This window comes from Balaenoptera musculus, chromosome 1 (assembly GCF_009873245.2).
Source record: "Balaenoptera musculus isolate JJ_BM4_2016_0621 chromosome 1, mBalMus1.pri.v3, whole genome shotgun sequence".
NCBI lineage: Eukaryota > Metazoa > Chordata > Mammalia > Artiodactyla > Balaenopteridae > Balaenoptera > Balaenoptera musculus.
Genome location: NC_045785.1, coordinates 112,847,870 through 112,864,422, shown reverse-complemented (window position 1 = coordinate 112,864,422; position 16,553 = coordinate 112,847,870). Strand labels below are relative to the sequence as shown.

Genomic DNA, 16,553 nt, shown 5'->3' with positions numbered 1-16,553 from the left:
GGGGCGGGACTGTGGGTTTCAGGGTAGAACCGTGTGTGGAACGGGACAGAGAGCGGTTAGAAGAGTGGGGCTGTTCCGGGAAGTAGTTGGGGGGAGGGGGTCCAAAACTAGCAACTAGTTTACCCATTATCGAGCCTTCCCCTTCCTTCTCAGCCCCCAGAGTGGGACTCCAAGGGACCCAGGGAGAATGGGGCAATGGTGCGGGGGACCTGAGGATGAGCTTCCTGGCCTTGCCGTGCAGGACTTTGACCTAGCCCACTTTCTCTGTTACTTTTCTCACCTTGTCTGTTGTCCTGGGGCTAAAATAGGACCATGGGGACCCAGGTCAGGTTCCAGACTCCCTCCACCGCCTTCTGGAGCCAGGGAGTGGTTGGTGAAAGGGGGAGGCCAGTTGGAAAACAAACAGGTTGTCAGAGGGTCGAGTGATTGGAGCCCACGTACCCTATTTGAGGGGCCAGGAATGGTTGGGGAGGAAGAGGAAGAGGAAGAGGTAGGAGGTAGGGAAAGGGGGAGGAGGCGGAGCTTTGTCACCTGTCACCTGCTCTGGCTGAGCCTAGGGCGGGCGGGGGACCGGTATAAAGCAGCAGGCGCCTGTGCCTGCTCCACCTCGTGCGCACTGCCTGCCTGAGTCTGTTCTGCCCCCTCCCCACCACTTGGCCACCACCATGACACCGGACATCCAGGCCCCTTTCTTCTTCCTGCTGCTGCTATTCCAAGTGCTTACAGGTAAGGGGCGCAAGGTGGGGAGGGGGTCTTCCCAGCCTTTCTGTGGGTTTTGCTTCCTGGGAGATGGCATCCAAGAGGCAGAAGTTGCAGACAGGGGTGGCCCAGTCTGTGCCAGAATAAAGAATAAAGGAGTGAGGATAAGGACAGGCTGAGAAGAGACAGCCCCCCAGGAGAGTGGGTGCCAGGGGCAGGTGAACGTCCTGAAAGAAGTCTGGAGGGGGTGGGGGTGGAGTCAGGAGAGGTAAATCTTAGGAGTGGAGAAACCCGACAAGCCAGGAGCAGACAGATATGGGAAGAGGGAGGGAGGCTGCCAGCAGCGAGGGAGGAGGAGGGCTGACCTAGGGGCCACTCCCCAATTCTCCTGGCATTACTTCTTCAGATGCCAGAGAATGTATTTTTTCCTTGTGCTGATTTGTCCCCCAACCCAACTCTGTAACCTCAACTTCTGACAGCTGCCACCAACCCTACACTAACAATCTTTCTTACAGTCTCTGGTACAAGCAGCAGCAGTACACAGGCTTTAACTGACCAAAGCACCTCACCCCGGGCCACCAGTGGCGCCTCATCTCCGACCACCAGCCCTGCCTCAGGCTCGGCTGCCCCTTCGGTCCACGGTGGCACCTCACCCCGGGCCACCAGTGGCGCCTCATCTCCGAGCGCCAGCCCTGCCTCAGGCTCGGCTGCCCCTTCGGCCCACGGTGGCACCTCACCCCGGGCCACCAGTGGCGCCTCATCTCCGACCACCAGCCCTGCCTCAGGCTTGGCTGCCCCTTCGGCCCACGGTGGCACCTCACCCCGGGCCACCAGTGGCGCCTCATCTCCAAGTGCCAGCACTGCCTCAGGCTCGGTGGCCCCTCCGGTCCACGGTGGCACCTCACCCCGGGCCACCAGTGGCGCCTCATCTCCGAGTGCCAGCCCTGCCTCAGGCTCGGCTGCCCCTTCGGTCCACGGTGGCACCTCACCCCGGGCCAACAGTGGCGCCTCATCTCCGACCGCCAGCCCTGCCTCAGGCTCGGCTGCCCCTTCAGCCCACGGTGGCACCTCACCCCGGGCCACCAGTGGCGCCTCATCTCCGAGCACCAGCCCTGCCTCAGGCTCGGCTGCCCCTTCGGCCCACGGTGGCACCTCACCCCGGGCCACCAGTGGCGCCTCATCTCCGACCACCAGCCCTGCCTCAGGCTTGGCTGCCCCTTCGGCCCACGGTGGCACCTCACCCCGGGCCACCAGTGGCGCCTCATCTCCAAGTGCCAGCACTGCCTCAGGCTCGGTGGCCCCTCCGGTCCACGGTGGCACCTCACCCCGGGCCACCAGTGGCGCCTCATCTCCGAGTGCCAGCCCTGCCTCAGGCTCGGCTGCCCCTTCGGTCCACGGTGGCACCTCACCCCGGGCCAACAGTGGCGCCTCATCTCCGACCGCCAGCCCTGCCTCAGGCTCGGCTGCCCCTTCAGCCCACGGTGGCACCTCACCCCGGGCCACCAGTGGCGCCTCATCTCCGAGCACCAGCCCTGCCTCAGGCTCGGCTGCCCCTTCGGTCCACGGTGGCACCTCACCCCGGGCCACCAGTGGCGCCTCATCTCCGAGTGCCAGCCCTGCCTCAGGCTCGGCTGCCCCTTCGGTCCACGGTGGCACCTCACCCCGGGCCAACAGTGGCGCCTCATCTCCGACCGCCAGCCCTGCCTCAGGCTCGGCTGCCCCTTTGGCCCACGGTGGCACCTCACCCCGGGCCACCAGTGGCGCCTCATCTCCGAGCACCAGCCCTGCCTCAGGCTCGGCTGCCCCTCCGGTCCACGGTGGCCCCTCACCCGGGGCCACCAGTGGCGCCTCATCTCTGAGCGCCAGCCCTGCCTCAGGCTCGGCTGCCCCTCCGGTCCACGGTGGCACCTCACCCCGGGCCACCAGTGGCGCCTCATCTCCGAGCGCCAGCCCTGCCTCAGGCTCGGCTGCCCCTCCGGTCCACGGTGGCCCCTCACCCGGGGCCACCAGTGGCGCCTCATCTCCGAGCGCCAGCCCTGCCTCAGGCTCGGCTGCCCCTCCGGTCCACGGTGGCACCTCACCCGGGGCCACCAGTGGCGCCTCATCTCCGAGCGCCAGCCCTGCCTCAGGCTCGGCTGCCCCTTCGGTCCACGGTGGCACCTCACCCCGGGCCACCAGTGGCGCCTCATCTCCGAGCACCAGCCCTGCCTCAGGCTCGGCTGCCCCTCCGGTCCACGGTGGCACCTCACCCCGGGCCACCAGTGGCGCCTCATCTCCGAGCGCCAGCCCTGCCTCAGGCTCGGCGGCCCCTCCGGTCCACGGTGGCACCTCACCCCGGGCCACCAGTGGCGCCTCATCTCCGAGCGCCAGCCCTGCCTCAGGCTCGGCTGCCCCTCCGGTTCACGGTGGCACCTCACCCCGGGCCACCAGTGGCGCCTCATCTCCGACCACCAGCCCTGCCTCAGGCTCGGCTGCCCCTCCGGTCCACGGTGGCACCTCACCCCGGGCCACCAGTGGAGCCTCATCTCCGAGCACCAGCCACATTACCAGGACAATTGCCAGCAGCACTAACCAGAGCATAGTACCTCCGACCTCCTCCAGTCATAAGACTTCTCAGCAGTTGCCTATTAGGGTCTCCCTGTTCTTCCTGTCTTTTCACATTACGAACCTCCAGTTTAACTCTTCCCTGGAAAATCCCAGCACCAGCTACTACCAGAAGCTGCAGAGAAGCATTTCTGTATTGGTGAGTAGCTGCCTTTCCTCAACCGGGCTCCCCTGAAGCAGCCTTCAGAACTCTTTGAAGAACTTGCATCAAAACTTAGTCCTTTCCCTCTCACCCCAGTTTGTGCAGACTTATAAACAAGAGGATTTTCTGGGCCTCTTAGGTATCAAGTTCAGGTACAGTTCTGGGTGTGGACTCTATGTGGGATGGGTGGATGTTGTCTTGACTGTGGGGAGGGGCTGGTGCACTTGTGGTTGCGGGGGGTGGGTGGTGTGCTGACCCAGAAGCTGGGACCCATGGTTGAGTTGCCTGTTTCTCTCTGACCAGGCCAGGATCTGTGATGGTAGAATTAACTTTGGCCTTCCGAGAGGGTACCACTGCCCACAACTTGGAGAGACAGCTTGGTCAGCTTGAAGCAGCAGCAGTCAAATATAACCTGACCATCAGTGGAGTTAGTGGTGAGACCACTTCCTCAGCTGCCAGCCAACACCACACTGCCCGGGACCCTCTCTCTCTCCAGCATCTGGATTCCTGCTTTTCCTCTTGGCACTAATAAGGGGAGGGTCACCTCCTTTGAGAGACTGCCCTGACCGCTGCTTTTCCTTTTAGTGCGTGATGCATCATTTCCTTCCTCTGCCCAGTCTGGATCTGGGGTGCCTGGCTGGGGCATTGCCCTGCTGGTACTGGTCTGTGTTCTGGTTGCCCTGGCCATCATTTATCTCATTGCCCTGGTAAGTGCTCAGTCCCCAGCCCTGACCATAGTCCCTCTGCTAGAAGGAACCCCCATGCCCCCCATTACCTCCTATCTCCCCAGGTTGTGTGTCAGTGCAGACAAAAGAACTATGGGCAGCTGGACCTCTTTCCAACCCGAGATGCCTACCATCCTATGAGCGAGTACCCCACCTACCACACCCATGGGCGCTATGTGCCCCCTGGCAGTACCAAACGGAGCCCCTTTGAGGAGGTGAGGATGGCGGAGGGAGGCAGAGGCTTTGGCTGGCAGGGGTTCTGAAAGGGTACTGGGAAAGCCCAAAGAACTTAGAAGAGGTGAGAGTGACAGTAGACAATGAGGACCTGACAAGGCTGGGGTTGGAGGTCAGGGGAGTTCTGGGGGAAGGGCCTTGGGAAGAGACCATGGAAGAAGGGGGATCTCAGTAGGGGGTGCCCCCACTACCAGCACTCCCAAAAGAGCATTCAGTGCTCCGCTGAACTGGTGCCAGGGCTGTTCACTGGGATGCCCAGAGGCGAAATGAGTGGGGCACTGCGCCCAGGGGAGCCCTTCATGGAAGGAGCACCTGTGCCCCAGCTTGTCTCCTAAGAATGGAGGGTAGATTGAGACAGGCTAGTGGGGAGGAGGGGTCTCTGAATTGGGGAATAAGTCTCACCAAGCCAGGTGAGCCTGGGTGCCGGGTGAGGGGGAGGTTCTTGGGAATCTCTGGAGAAGCACAGACCCCTCCTCCCTCTTTCTTCCTTTCTCTCCAGGACCTAGTAAATAATTACTTGGCCACCTGGGGCTGGAAAGCCACTCCAAGTGGGGGAGGGGAGAGGAGTTTCCTTTTCTTGACCCCATTTTTCCTCCCCCTGGGGACTTCCTTCTTCCAGTTTTACAGACACACACACACCCCCTTGGGCTGGAGGAGCAGAGAATGGAGGGAAAAAGGGGCAGGAGGGGAAAGCAGGGGGAGCTGATAAGAGCCGAGGGGAGGGAGTGAAGGGGAGCAGAAGGAGGAGTGGCCCTGTTTACAGTCACCTGGCTGCTGGTGGTGACCAGCAGGTGCTCTCTCCAAATTAACCCTTTGAGAGCTAGTCAGGCTCCTGGACCGTTCACCCCAGCCGCGGGGTGCCATCCAGGGGCCTTGGGGAAGAAGCTTCTCCCAGGAAAGCTTCTGCCCCTCACCCTAGATCCCTTCTCCCCCTACCTAGGTTTCTGCAGGCAATGGTGGCAGCACTCTCTCTTACACGAACCTGGCAGCCACTTCCGCCAACCTGTAGGGGCACGTTGCCTGCTGAGCATCCAGCCAGCGCCGACTGCCTCCCTGGGTTTCTTCACTGCTGCAGCACCCCCCCCTTGCCCCCAACTCTGTTCTGGGCTGGTGAGCTGGGCATTCAGGTGGGCTGCCCACAGTCTCCCTCACAGGCCCCACCAAGTCCCCTAACCCATCTTAGCCCTGGCGAAGCCCATCCGAGCCCCTGGGGACAAGCCTGAGGCAGTGGCTCCCAGGAGGACTGGCGGGGACAGCTCGGAGATGGGAGTGGGAACCTGAACATGGCTGAATAAAACTCGGGCCTCCTCTTCGCTGACCGCCAACTTTTGATCTGTCTTCTGTGACCTGTTGATAGAGGGGCGGTCAAAATGTGTGTGAGGGGGTCTGGAAGAGGCCTTGGGAAAGGAGAGGGAGGAAAGAAAGCCAGAAGGAGCGGGGTTCACTTGAGAAGTAGGTGACATGGGGGCGCAGGAGTGCTTGGTGGAAGAACTCGAGTCACCTCTGTCACCTGTCCTGCATGGCTGGCGGCGCAAGAGGAAGGAGGAAACGAAACCCGGCGGCTCCATCGGCCAGCGTGACCCGGCTCTGCCCGCAGGCCCGTGGCTCTCCCCTTTCCCCGGGCCTGGGTTTCACTCCCGCGCCCTCCTCTCCCCTTGGCACGGTGCCCCCAGGCGGCTCTATTCTTAGCTGTCCGGGTGTGAAGTAAGTCCTCGGGCGGCGATAACAGCTGCTGAGTCAACAGGGCCACGATAAGCTCATGTCATATCCGGGGGCTGGCACCGGGCCTGGGCCCCTCCCTGGCCGCCCCACCCGCCTCTGGCTCTGGGGTCTGCTACCCAGCACCCTGGGAATGGGGAAGTGGTTCTGGTTCCCTGATCCCTTCGGGCCCAGGCACGGGGCCCGCCCCCTCCGCATTCCCGCAGAGCCCGGCGCCGCCGCCCGGACGCCCCGTCGCGGGGCTGACGCAAACAGCCACCGCAGCGATGCGCCCCCTGGCGGCCACGATCGGCTCGGGCCTGGGCTGGGTACAGGTGTGGCAGAAGTCGGGGAAGCGACAGGCTTGGCGACCTCCTTCCCTCAGGCGCCAGATCCACCGTGCACCCCTGCTCTGAGTTATAGCAGGGAACCCTCGATCCCCGCCCCCCCGCCCCGCCCCGCCCCGCCTGCCACGTCCAGCACAGAAACTAAGAGGAATGGGCTCAGGGAAGGCAAAGATATCACAGGAAAGCCTGGCATCACAGTTTATTGTTTATAAACCATGAAAATAACAGCTGTTGCTTGACACAGGCCTAGCAGTGCCCACCGCAGGGGGAGGCAACAGCGGGCACCAGAGGCCTTGCCAGGCCCAACCCAATGGGGACACTTAACCTCAGCTGGCTCCCCAAGGGAGACTTGGCACGTTGGCATGGGTGCAGGACAGGTAAAGCATGCAAGAGGGAGAAGAGGGGGATAAGAGGCATGCGGCTGGGGGTACAGGGACCCAAATAAATAAAGCAGGATGATAGGGTCCCTTTCCCCTCACCAGGGAGTGCCTGGGCAGTGTCCAGCCAAAAAGCCTGCACGCCCCAAAGCTGTAGTTCAGCATGGATGGGTCAGGGAGCTTGGCAGGGCAGAGGGCAGAGCTGGGGAGCATGCCCAGTGTTCCAGGTGCCTTCCCTCCCAATCAGCCTGGGGAGGAGCACAGGGCAGGGATGGGGAAGGGGCTGTCTCCATGACTCGGGTAAGATGCCAAGGGCAGGTCACGGGGCAGAGACGTGGGGGTGGGAGCCTGGATTAACAGGCAGTGGAGAGAATGGGGGACATCCAGAGAGGTGAGCAGAGGAGAGTCCCTTGGTCAAGAGAAGGCCCTGGGAAGACACAGACATAGGGGAAGGGACAGGACCACATGGGAGGAAGAGTTTGAGGGAGAAGCTGCGGGAGGAATAACCCGGCTTCAGGAGGCTTGGAAGGCCAGGGCCCAGGAGAGGCCTGGAAGGGTCAGTCCAGCTTGGCAAAGCCCCCAATGGTGACCTTCCTCTCAGGCTTAGTGCCCACGGGCTCCTGTAGCTGTACTGCACCACCCCCAATGAAACAAAAGGCAGGGCACACAGGTCCCGAGCAGTCCAGGGGGCACTCCAGGAGCCCTCGGAAGGACACCGCATCCAGGAAGGAAACCCGACCCCGCTCGTAGTCCAGGCAGATGCCCAGGCGGGGCGGCAGGGGCACTGTGCAGCTGGCCGCCGGGCCATCCCTCCCTGTCAGCCCTGCATTTGAGCTGGCCCCGGCCCCCAGCAGGATCTTGCCCATGCCAATGGTTAGGAAAGCGAAGGGTGGCGACGCCTCCACTGTGGCATCCTCGGCACCGCTGTCATGCCCACTGTCCGGGTCGTACCTGCAGGGGTGGGCGTTGGGTAGGAGGATGTTGGGGGGTGGAGTAAATGTGTGGGGGAGGGGGTACCAGAGGGCTGAGATGTTGGAAGGATGGAATGTTGGGGAGCAAGTGGTTCAAAGGATTGATTTGGGGCGCTTCCTTGGTGGCACAGTGTTTAAGAATCCGCCTGCCAATGCAGGGGACACGGGTTCGAGCCCTGGTCCGGGAGGATCCCACATGCTGCGGAGCAACTAAGCCCGTGTGCCACAACTACTGAAGCCCGCGCCGCCTAGATCCCGTGCTCCGCAACAACAGTAGCCACCGCAGTGAGAAGCCCACACACCGCAACGAAGAGTAGCCCCCAGCTCGACGCAACTAGAGAAAGCCCGCGCAGCAATGAAGACCCAACGCAGCCAAAAATAAAAAAAATTTAAAAATAAATTTTAAAAAAAGGATTGATTCTGGGCATTGAGAAGAAAACATGTTGAAGAGACAGGGGTTAAAATATAGGGCTGGGGGTTTGGTTTGGTGGGAAAGGGGTGTTGAAAGGAAAGCACATTGGCCAGAGAGGTGGGGGGAGGGGAAGAAAGACAGGGTATTGCTAAAGCACACTGAAGAAATGCAGAGCTTCCAACACAGGAAGGTGGTGAGGAAATGGTGCTGGGATATCATGCTGAGAGAGCATTTTGAGGGTTAGAGAATCTTGGAAGGATGAAGGGTTAGTGACTAAGGTACTGGGGAGAGGGGGAGAGCAGAGAAAGGAAGCTGGGAAGGTGGATGTTGGGAGAGAGATGAGGGAGGATCAGTGTCTTAGATGAAGGATGTTAGAGGGATGCAGGGTTTTGGGGACCATAGGGTTAAGAGGGAACTGGTGTTGAAAAGAAGGCATTTAGAAGAAATGGGGTACTGAGGGATAGAGTGCTGGGGAGGAAGGGGTCAGGGAGAAAAGTATGTGTGGGTGGGTGTTAAACAGGATGTTGTGGATGAGACAATATGGAGATGGAAATTTGAAGGGAAGAATTTTAGGATGTTGAGAAAAGATGTGGGTGAAGGAGGTACTGGAGGGAAAAGGCTTTGTGCAGAAAGGATGTTGGAAATGGGGTGTTAGGGAGAAAGGACACAGAGACTTGGAGAGATGGATGGAGGGAAGTGGAGATGGCTCCCTTTTCTATTGTCCCTTTCCCCAGCCACTCCGAATATCAGTCCACAAAGCTCTTTCACTGAGCCCACATTTCTCCAGACCACAGCCACCCCCCCAGCCTGGCTCCTATTACTTCCTCCTAATCTCCTCCCAGCTCCATCCCAGCAAGTGTGTCCTCCCCTTGCACACCGCCCCCCCCGTCCCCAGCTCCCCCACCCAGGTCCCCAAACCCCCATCCCTTCCAGAGAGGCCTGACCTGGGGCTGATCACATCAGGGGCACCCTGGAAGCTTTCCTGAAGCTTGCTCTCCAGCCCGACGCCCACCTTCACCAAGTAGGAGGCTGGGTCTACGGCGCAGGCCCAGTAGCTGCGGCCCTGGGTCACAGCCACATCGCCCAGGACCACATCCACGCTCAGGTGGCAGCCCGTCAGTAGCCGCTCAGCAGCCAGCAGCAGGGGCAGCCCTGGAACACTCCGCACTGCTCGCTGGTCCTTGCTGATGGCCAGCCGCTCTCGGCTTGTGCCCCAGCGGCCGTCGAGGAAGAAGTGCAGGACTGGAGTTGGGGAGGGTTGAGACAGAAGGAAGGACTTCAGGGAGAAACACTGGCACTGGGGGGAACTTGAGGTGTTAGCACGAGACACTGGGAGATTTCAGAACATGGAACGAGTTGCCAAGGGATGGGCAGGGGGCTCTGGGGAACAGGGCCTGGAGAACTGGAATGGGGAGCATAGGAAAAAAGAAGGGGCATCCCATCCCAAGTGGGCATGGGACCACAGGAAGAGTTTTAGTGATGACTAGTGGGCACAGGAATCAGTCTCCCAGACCCAGCTGACTTGCTATGCTGCCTCCCACCCCTTTCCCATGGCTGTGCAATGGAGGGTCCCCACTGCTGTCCATTCCACCTGGTGACATCCCACCACCATCCACCTACACTTTCCAGCCTGCACTCTGGTGCTCTTACCTGGTCCTTACACTTAACCCCTAACTCTTCTGCCCCGTACTTGGATGGTGATGCTTCTCTATTATGCCTACACCCCAGAGTCCCCACTATTTTCTGGAGAGTCACTTTACCAACATTTATTGCGCCCTTACCATGAGCCAAAAACTCAGCTAAGCCCTTACACGTTATCATCTCACTTAATTCTCACAACAACCTTATGAGATAAGTATTGTTACTATCCCTACAGAAGAGGAACTTGAAGTTCAGGGAGAGTGAATAACTCGCCTAAAGCCACACAGCTGGCCAAGAGGCAGAGCTGGTATTTGAACTCAGGCAGTCTTGCTTCAGAGCTAGTGAGAGTGATGCACTGTGTTATGCCATCTCTCCGGGGCCCACCCAGCACCAGCTGCCAGTGCTTGGGTCCCAAGTGTACCCTGTGCCCACTCACCGGGCGCTGGGGGCGTGTGCAGGTGCACATCTTCACTGTACTCGCCGTAGCCGGCCTTGTTGCAGCCACGGACACGCAGCACGTACACAGAGCCTGTGTCAGGGTTCTCAAGCAGGGCGCTGGTGCCCCTCACCTCTTCCCGCCGCTGCCAGCGGGTGGGGCCTGGCTGGGCCGGCACATCCGTGCGCCGGAACTCAATGGTATAGTGCCAGGCAGGTGGTGAGTGGGGGGGCAGCCGCCAGCACAGGAAGATCTGGTCGTAGGCAAAGGTGCGCTGGGTGTCAATGACCGGAGCCTCAGGCACTGTTGGAAGAGACAGCGGGGGTCAGTCAGGGCCTGGCCGCGGGCCTGGCATGGAGGGTGGGCAGGAAAAGGGAAAGCAGCGGGAGCCGGGGGGTTGAGTGGGAGTGAGAGGGATCTGGAGAAGACACCTGTCTGGGCCCTGGGCAGGGATGGGCAGGGCAGAGCCCACAGGAGAAGGAGAGACAGGAGGCCTGATGCCAGTCCCGGTCTGCCACTCCTTTGCTCTGGCCTTAGGCCAGTCACGTCCCCTTTCTGGGCCTCAGTTTCCTCCTCTGTCAAATGAGGGTATGAGATCACATGGTGTCTCTTCTTTCTATGACCCTTTTTATTCTATGAATAAAGAGGAGCCCCAGGGAAAGGCAGGCAACGGCCACTGAAGCCCAGGCAAGAGGGCACTGAACAGGAAGGAGGGAACCAAGTGGGAGGGAGATAGATGCAAGAGTCAGCAAGACAGAAAATAGGGGACAACAGAGGGCAAGCAAAAGCTTGATGGCAGGGGACAAGGTCAAGGGGAAGAGAAGGAAAGTCTAGAGGGCAAAGGTCACAAGGACAAAAGGTCAGAAAGGCAAGGATTAAGAAAGGAAGGCATAAGAGAGACAGAGGGCACTGGTCAGGGGAGAGGAAGGCGGGGATGGGGTCTGGTCAGGGCAGGAAAGAGAAGGAAGCCATGAGTGGGTAGCCGGGCTGTGTGGGAGTGGCAGGGCAGGGCAGGGGGCCTGGTGGGGGGCAGGACCCCTGGGGCAGGGCCGCTGACTTGCCTGGGGTGCTCCGGAGCAGAGTCCGCGGTGGCCACAGCCTACAAACAAAGAGAGGGAGAAGCGGCGCTGAGCGCGGTGGGACGGTGTGGCCGGGTGGGGTGGGCTAGGTGGGCAGGGCGCTGGCCAGGCCAGGCAGGAGGCTGGGGAGTTCCCCGGTGGGCGCTGCCCCCCGGGCCCGCTGCTGGGGAGGAAGGGAGGAAGGCTCTAATTGGGCACGGGGCCTGGCCATCTCCTCACCTCGCAGGAAGTTAAGCTCTGTCAGCAGCTTCATCTCACGCCCCACGTCCAGCTGGCAATGGCGGAAGGAGGAGCTGGCAGCTGGCCGGAACATCTGGAGGGCCTCCGTAGCTCGGGCAATCCTGGGATGGAGGCAGGCAAGGGTCAGGCACTGCCATCTGGCAGCCACCTTTCCCCTTGATTCTGCCTTGCCTGCCCCTAGAGCCTTGGTATCTGCTGGGGGGTCTCTTCCCTGTCCATTCGGGCAAACTGATATCAGTGTGGCCTGGTGAAAATCCTCAGGACCCAGCTCTCCATCGGGCAGTACTCTCGACATTGCCTTATACATGGACTACACCCACGATTGCCCCTACCCCGCAGGAGCCCATGCCCCTGTGCCATGCCCCTGAGTACCTGTTGTGCAGCTGTTTGGCTGCTTGCACAAAGCAAGGCTGGTCTGTTTCCTTAAGAACCTCCTGAGCATAGCCCACCAGACCTGAGCCATCCAGCAGGCTCCGGTGTTCCTGGATCTGGGCGCTGAGACGGGCCAGCCGCTCCTGCTGGCACTCCTCAATGGCCTGAAGCAGTGATGCCCGCTTCTCCTCCAGCACAGCCCCCAGCCCCCGCACCAGCTGGGACACCTCCTCCTTGGCCTGCTGACCACTCACCTGCCCAGAGAGCAACATTTACTATCTTCTTCTTGAAGGCAGCACCTGCACCAGACCCCTGGGGCACCATGCCATGGCTAGGATCACAAAGGATCTGGGGAAATCCTACCTACCCATTCTAATAGGGCCAGGTTCATGGCTCCAAAGGCTCCTGTACACCCAGATGGGCTCAACTCCTGACCATTTGTGCTAACCTTCCTGGATGCCCACACCATAATCAATCCTGATCCCTTAAGGACTCCCCCAGATAAGAGGCCATGACTACACTAATGTCCACCTGCACTGTGCTAACGTCTTCCAGCATCTGTGCCATCCTTATCTCCCATCCCCATATCAGCTGATTCAAGCAATCTGGCAAAAGGTATCAGAGCCATCGCCTCACCCTCCTTGGTCCAGGGATGTGCACCATCCTCAGCAGGCAGCTGAGCCTGAGGGCATCTGAGCTCCACCCCTGGGGTTTTTCAAGCTCTTCCTCTCCTGGGTGATAGACACCCTGTCTCCACTGTAGCCTCGGGTACCACCTGGCCTGGGGCACTGTTGTTCCTGATGACTTGGTTTAACCAGAACCTCGACATATCCGTGGACCCTACATGGGCTTCCTGGGCTTGCAACCAGGTGATTGGGCTGTGCCCATCCACACCCCCTTCCTGCTCCCACTCCCAGGCAGGGCCCAGGGCCCACCTCCATGCCCTCCCTCACCTCAGTGTGCCTCACGGTCTCCTCCAGCTCACAGATCTGGGTCTGTACTGTGTCCTGGTTTCCCAGGATGTATGTCAGGCTCTTTGTCAGCTTGTCCTGAGGGGGAAGAAAGAGGTGGGCATCACACCTGGCTCCAAAGAAGCCAGCAGTTCAGAGGAGGTGTGAGAGGGTGTGAGTGTGGGTCAGCACTGGGGTAGAGTGAGGCGGGGTCCTCACCTTGAGGGCCTGGTAGGCACTGAGCACAGGTGTGATCTTGTGGCCGCTGTGGGTGCGTCGCACACGGCAGAGTTGGCATACCAGTCGTTGGCATGTCTTGCAGTAGTGGGTCACCTCTTCCTTGTGATCTGGGCACATCAGGCCCTAGGGACAGAAAGAGCAATGAGACAGTCAGCCAGTGGTGTGTGTAAGGGTGCTGACCTACCACAGAGCAGTTTGGTGCCCTCCCTCTGCTGGCCCAATGGGGGTGGAGAGGAGTTCAGCTGGTGGTGCTCCATGGTGCCACCTGGTGGTACACCCTGGCATCAAGGAGAGCCTTCCCTGCAAGCTCCAGGCATTAGCCTTGCTTCTCCCTTCATTTACCTCACAGAAATGTGTGGTAATAACAATAATGATGGTAATCTTAGCCTTGTGCTTAATAATTAGCCTTGGCTATCTTGTTTACTGCTGTAGCCCCAACACCTAGAATAGCACCGGGCACATAGGTGCTTGATAAATATCTGTTCAATGAATGAATGCATAACAGACCGTTTTAGTGTATAAATAACCTTCACAAACATTATCTCAGTGATCCTTTCAACAACCCTGCAAGCACAGATATTGCAGGGCAGGTATTATAATCCTCATTCAGCAGATGAGATGGAGGCTCAAAGACGCTCAAAGATTTGTCCAGTGCCTTTTTGTTACAGAAAAAGGAGAGCGGCAATGGCAACCCCCTGGCCGGCTCCTTTTGGAAGCCCACAGTGCTGGGCACGCCCTCCCACCCAGCGCCACCATGCCCCTCCCTTCCCAGGCCCTGCAAGGGCTGGCTCACCTTGGGGCGGAAGGAGAGGGTGGGCAGGGTGGGCTCATGCTGGGCCTTCTGGGTGCCCCAGGGGTGGAAGAGCTTGAAGCATTCGTTGCAGAAGGTGGCGCGGCACTCAGTGCAGCCCTTGGTGGCCTCTAGTGGTGGGGGCTTGCACAGCTGGCACAGGATGGCGCCACCCACACTCACACTCTGGCGGTACCGCTCCACCACACGCTCCAGGGTCAGGTTCCGGAACAGCCCTGCCAAGCCCCGCTCCCCCAGCTCCACATCGCCCTGGCAGGCTGGGCACGGAAACATGATCACCTGAGGGTGCAGAGCACCTCGCTTCCGCCCGGGGTATGTCCCAAAGCCTGTGGATGGGCCGGGAAGTAGGGAGGTGAAAATTATAGCTGGCTCAGAGTGGGGGAAGTCTTTTCAATTAAAAAATTAATTTCTATTGTGCCAGAGCGCAGCTCTCATTAGAGCCTGGATGGGCAGTATCTCCACCCCCTGAAAAACAGACAAATGCCCTTGGCCAGTGATGGACCCCTTCCATCTTCCTGATGGACATCCCAGCATCCCCACCCCCACCCCACAGGTGCCAGCCCCACCTGACTTAAGCAGTCGGTCCAAGCGGTCTGGCTTGGGGAGAGTTCTGCGGGAGAGGCGGGGACTTCGGGTAGAAGGGGTGGAGGCAGGAGAGGTGGGCTCAGAGCTGGGGTCCCCACCATGGCCTACGTAGCCCTGCTGGCCCAGCACCTCCCGGGCACAGGCCTGGCATACATTGTGGGTACAGGGCAGCACCAGTGGCTGCTTGTACATCTCTTGACACACCGGGCACAGCAGTTCCTTCTCCATGTTCTTCATGCTCGTCTGTGGAGGGACCAGGAGGTTGGGTCAGAGCTTGGACACCTGGGCATATCTCAACAGCCCCTCAACTGCCCCTTAAAGACCTAAAGGTCTCAGGAATGGACAAGACAAGTACAAGGGACCAGACAAACTATGGATATTCCCCAGTACAAGCCTTGGCCTGGTTCACAGGCCTTCCCAGTTCCCTGTCTCTTGCTTCTGTTTCACTCCTGCAGAGCTACAGACCTAAGGAGGAGGGATGGTTGGAGCTCGGGTCACCCCAGCCTCAAGTCCCACCCCCTTCACTGTCCCAGTCCCAGCCGGACCTGCAGCCCCTCTCACCTGGCCTTTGCCCCTATCCCCCCATCTCCGGCCGCCGGCCCCAGGCACATCTCTCAAGGATACAGCCCATTCAGCAGCTCGGTGCGGACCCCCGCCCCCTTCTCTGGCATTCCCCTGCCCCCCCTCCCCCGCGTGACTCCTCCCTAAAGCCAGGCTCTCTCCATCCTCCAGCTCACCCAGTCTGTCCTCCTGCCGCGGCTCCAGCCTGCAGCCGCCCTCAGCTCCATTCCCCATCACTAACCCATCCGGCTCCTCCTAACCCATTCCCTTTTGCCCCCCACCATCCGGCCCTCCAGCTCCCTCCCCCGGCATAACCCGGCCTGCCGCAACCCCCTCCCCAAGCAAGGGGGAAAGGAGCGCCCCGCCTACTTGCCCCCTCCCCACCGGAAGTACCCCTCCCTTTTTTGGTGGCGGGGGTCCTCAAGCTATGCCCCACCCCCACACCTCACCTTGGTCCCTCTCTTCGCAGCCATCCCGGTCAGGGGCGCAGCTGACACAAAGGAGGGAGGGACACGGAGGGAGGGGGAAGGAAGTGGTGGGGGGGAGCAGGGCTGGCACCGCCCCTGGGAGAGCCGGGCCCGGGTTGCCATGACAACCGAAGGCTCAGAGGCAGCCCTGAGTGGGGGTGCGGTGGGGTGGGGTCTTGCGGAGGGGCCCAAATTGGGAACTAAACCGTGGGGCGGCCCTTTCCTCGCCCCCCACCTGTCCTCAGTTTTCTTGGAAAATATCCAAGCTCACTCACGCCCCCTCCTCATAGCATAGCCCCGTTGCCCTGCAGCCCCAGCCCCGGTGCACGGCTGGAGGCTACCCCAAGCCACCCGCTGCGTCCGGGTAGCTACATGTTCCTCACACCCCAGCAGATGGACGCCTTCACGGCATTCACCTCCCGGCTGCCCCCGGGATTACCCTCTCATACCTGCATCCCGACCCTCCCAGTCCTTTCTGCCATCACCCGCCCCCTGTCTACATCCCAGCATCTTGCGGGACCCCCACCTGTTCGAGGTCCCGGCTTGCCCGGGACCCCTATACTCCCCCTCCCCTTCCCCTCGACCCCACCTTAACTCACACTGATGCGGACCAGTGCATCCATGATGGAAGTGAAGGCCTGCATTTCCTCACCCTCAGCCATGGCCCTACCATGCCCGCCCGCCCCCGTGTGCCCGATCCCGGCTGCGGCTGCGAACCCCGGGCTTAATGCAGGAGCCCGGTGGGGATGTGGAGAGGGGTGGGGTGAGATGTCACTGCGCATGCTCCAGGGACCAGCCTCGAACGGCGCTGGTCGAGGTAGGAGGTGGGAAATAGTTTTTCCCACGTGGTTCTCAGAAGGCTGTCGCGTCGGGGGTGGGGTGGGGTTGGCTGGGTAACATGGAATCGTATTTGAGGGGGAGCCATTTCTTATGTTCGAATTCTTCATTGGCTTCTAATCTTA

At 60.4% G+C, this 16,553-nt stretch overlaps 2 protein-coding genes across 5 annotated transcripts; one reads left to right on the top strand and one right to left on the bottom strand.

Annotated features, from left to right (window-relative positions):
* The first annotated feature begins 541 nt into the window (after positions 1–541).
* On the top strand, positions 542–5,722 carry MUC1 (mucin 1, cell surface associated). The gene is made up of 7 exons (XM_036867593.1): positions 542–726; positions 1,215–3,442; positions 3,542–3,597; positions 3,749–3,879; positions 4,031–4,152; positions 4,236–4,385; positions 5,345–5,722. The coding sequence occupies exons 1-7, from the start codon at positions 666–668 to the stop codon at positions 5,411–5,413; spliced, it is 2,817 nt and encodes a 938-aa protein (XP_036723488.1). The 5' UTR covers positions 542–665; the 3' UTR covers positions 5,414–5,722.
* Positions 5,723–6,633: 911 nt separating this feature from the next.
* Positions 6,634–16,288, bottom strand: TRIM46 (tripartite motif containing 46). 4 transcript variants are annotated; one of them, XM_036838546.1, is made up of 10 exons: positions 16,191–16,288; positions 14,545–14,806; positions 13,961–14,304; positions 13,147–13,290; positions 12,931–13,026; positions 11,978–12,231; positions 11,585–11,706; positions 10,287–10,589; positions 9,154–9,451; positions 6,634–7,777 (listed from the first exon to the last, which is right to left on the bottom strand). In XM_036838546.1, the coding sequence occupies exons 1-10, from the start codon at positions 16,251–16,253 to the stop codon at positions 7,384–7,386; spliced, it is 2,280 nt and encodes a 759-aa protein (XP_036694441.1). In that variant the 5' UTR covers positions 16,254–16,288; the 3' UTR covers positions 6,634–7,383. The 4 variants fall into 4 exon arrangements, with proteins under 4 accessions (XP_036694441.1, XP_036694606.1, XP_036694526.1 ...); XM_036838711.1 differs by having other exon boundaries at positions 13,961–14,235; XM_036838631.1 differs by lacking the exon at positions 16,191–16,288 and adding an exon at positions 15,574–15,627.
* Positions 16,289–16,553: the final 265 nt, after the last annotated feature.

Coding starts and splice junctions, on each gene's coding strand:
- MUC1 (XM_036867593.1), top strand. CDS start 666: ATGACACCGGACATCCAGGCCCCTTTCTTCTTCCTGCTGCTGCTATTC. Junction 3,880..4,030: donor GACCATCAGTGGAGTTAGTG/GTGAGACCACTT, acceptor TTTTCCTTTTAG/TGCGTGATGCATCATTTCCT. Junction 4,153..4,235: donor TCATTTATCTCATTGCCCTG/GTAAGTGCTCAG, acceptor CTATCTCCCCAG/GTTGTGTGTCAGTGCAGACA.
- TRIM46 (XM_036838546.1), bottom strand. CDS start 16,253: ATGGCTGAGGGTGAGGAAATGCAGGCCTTCACTTCCATCATGGATGCA. Junction 14,807..16,190: donor ATGCACTGGTCCGCATCAGT/GTGAGTTAAGGT, acceptor GTCCCTCCACAG/ACGAGCATGAAGAACATGGA. Junction 10,590..11,584: donor AGAGCTTAACTTCCTGCGAG/GTGAGGAGATGG, acceptor CTCTTCCAACAG/TGCCTGAGGCTCCGGTCATT.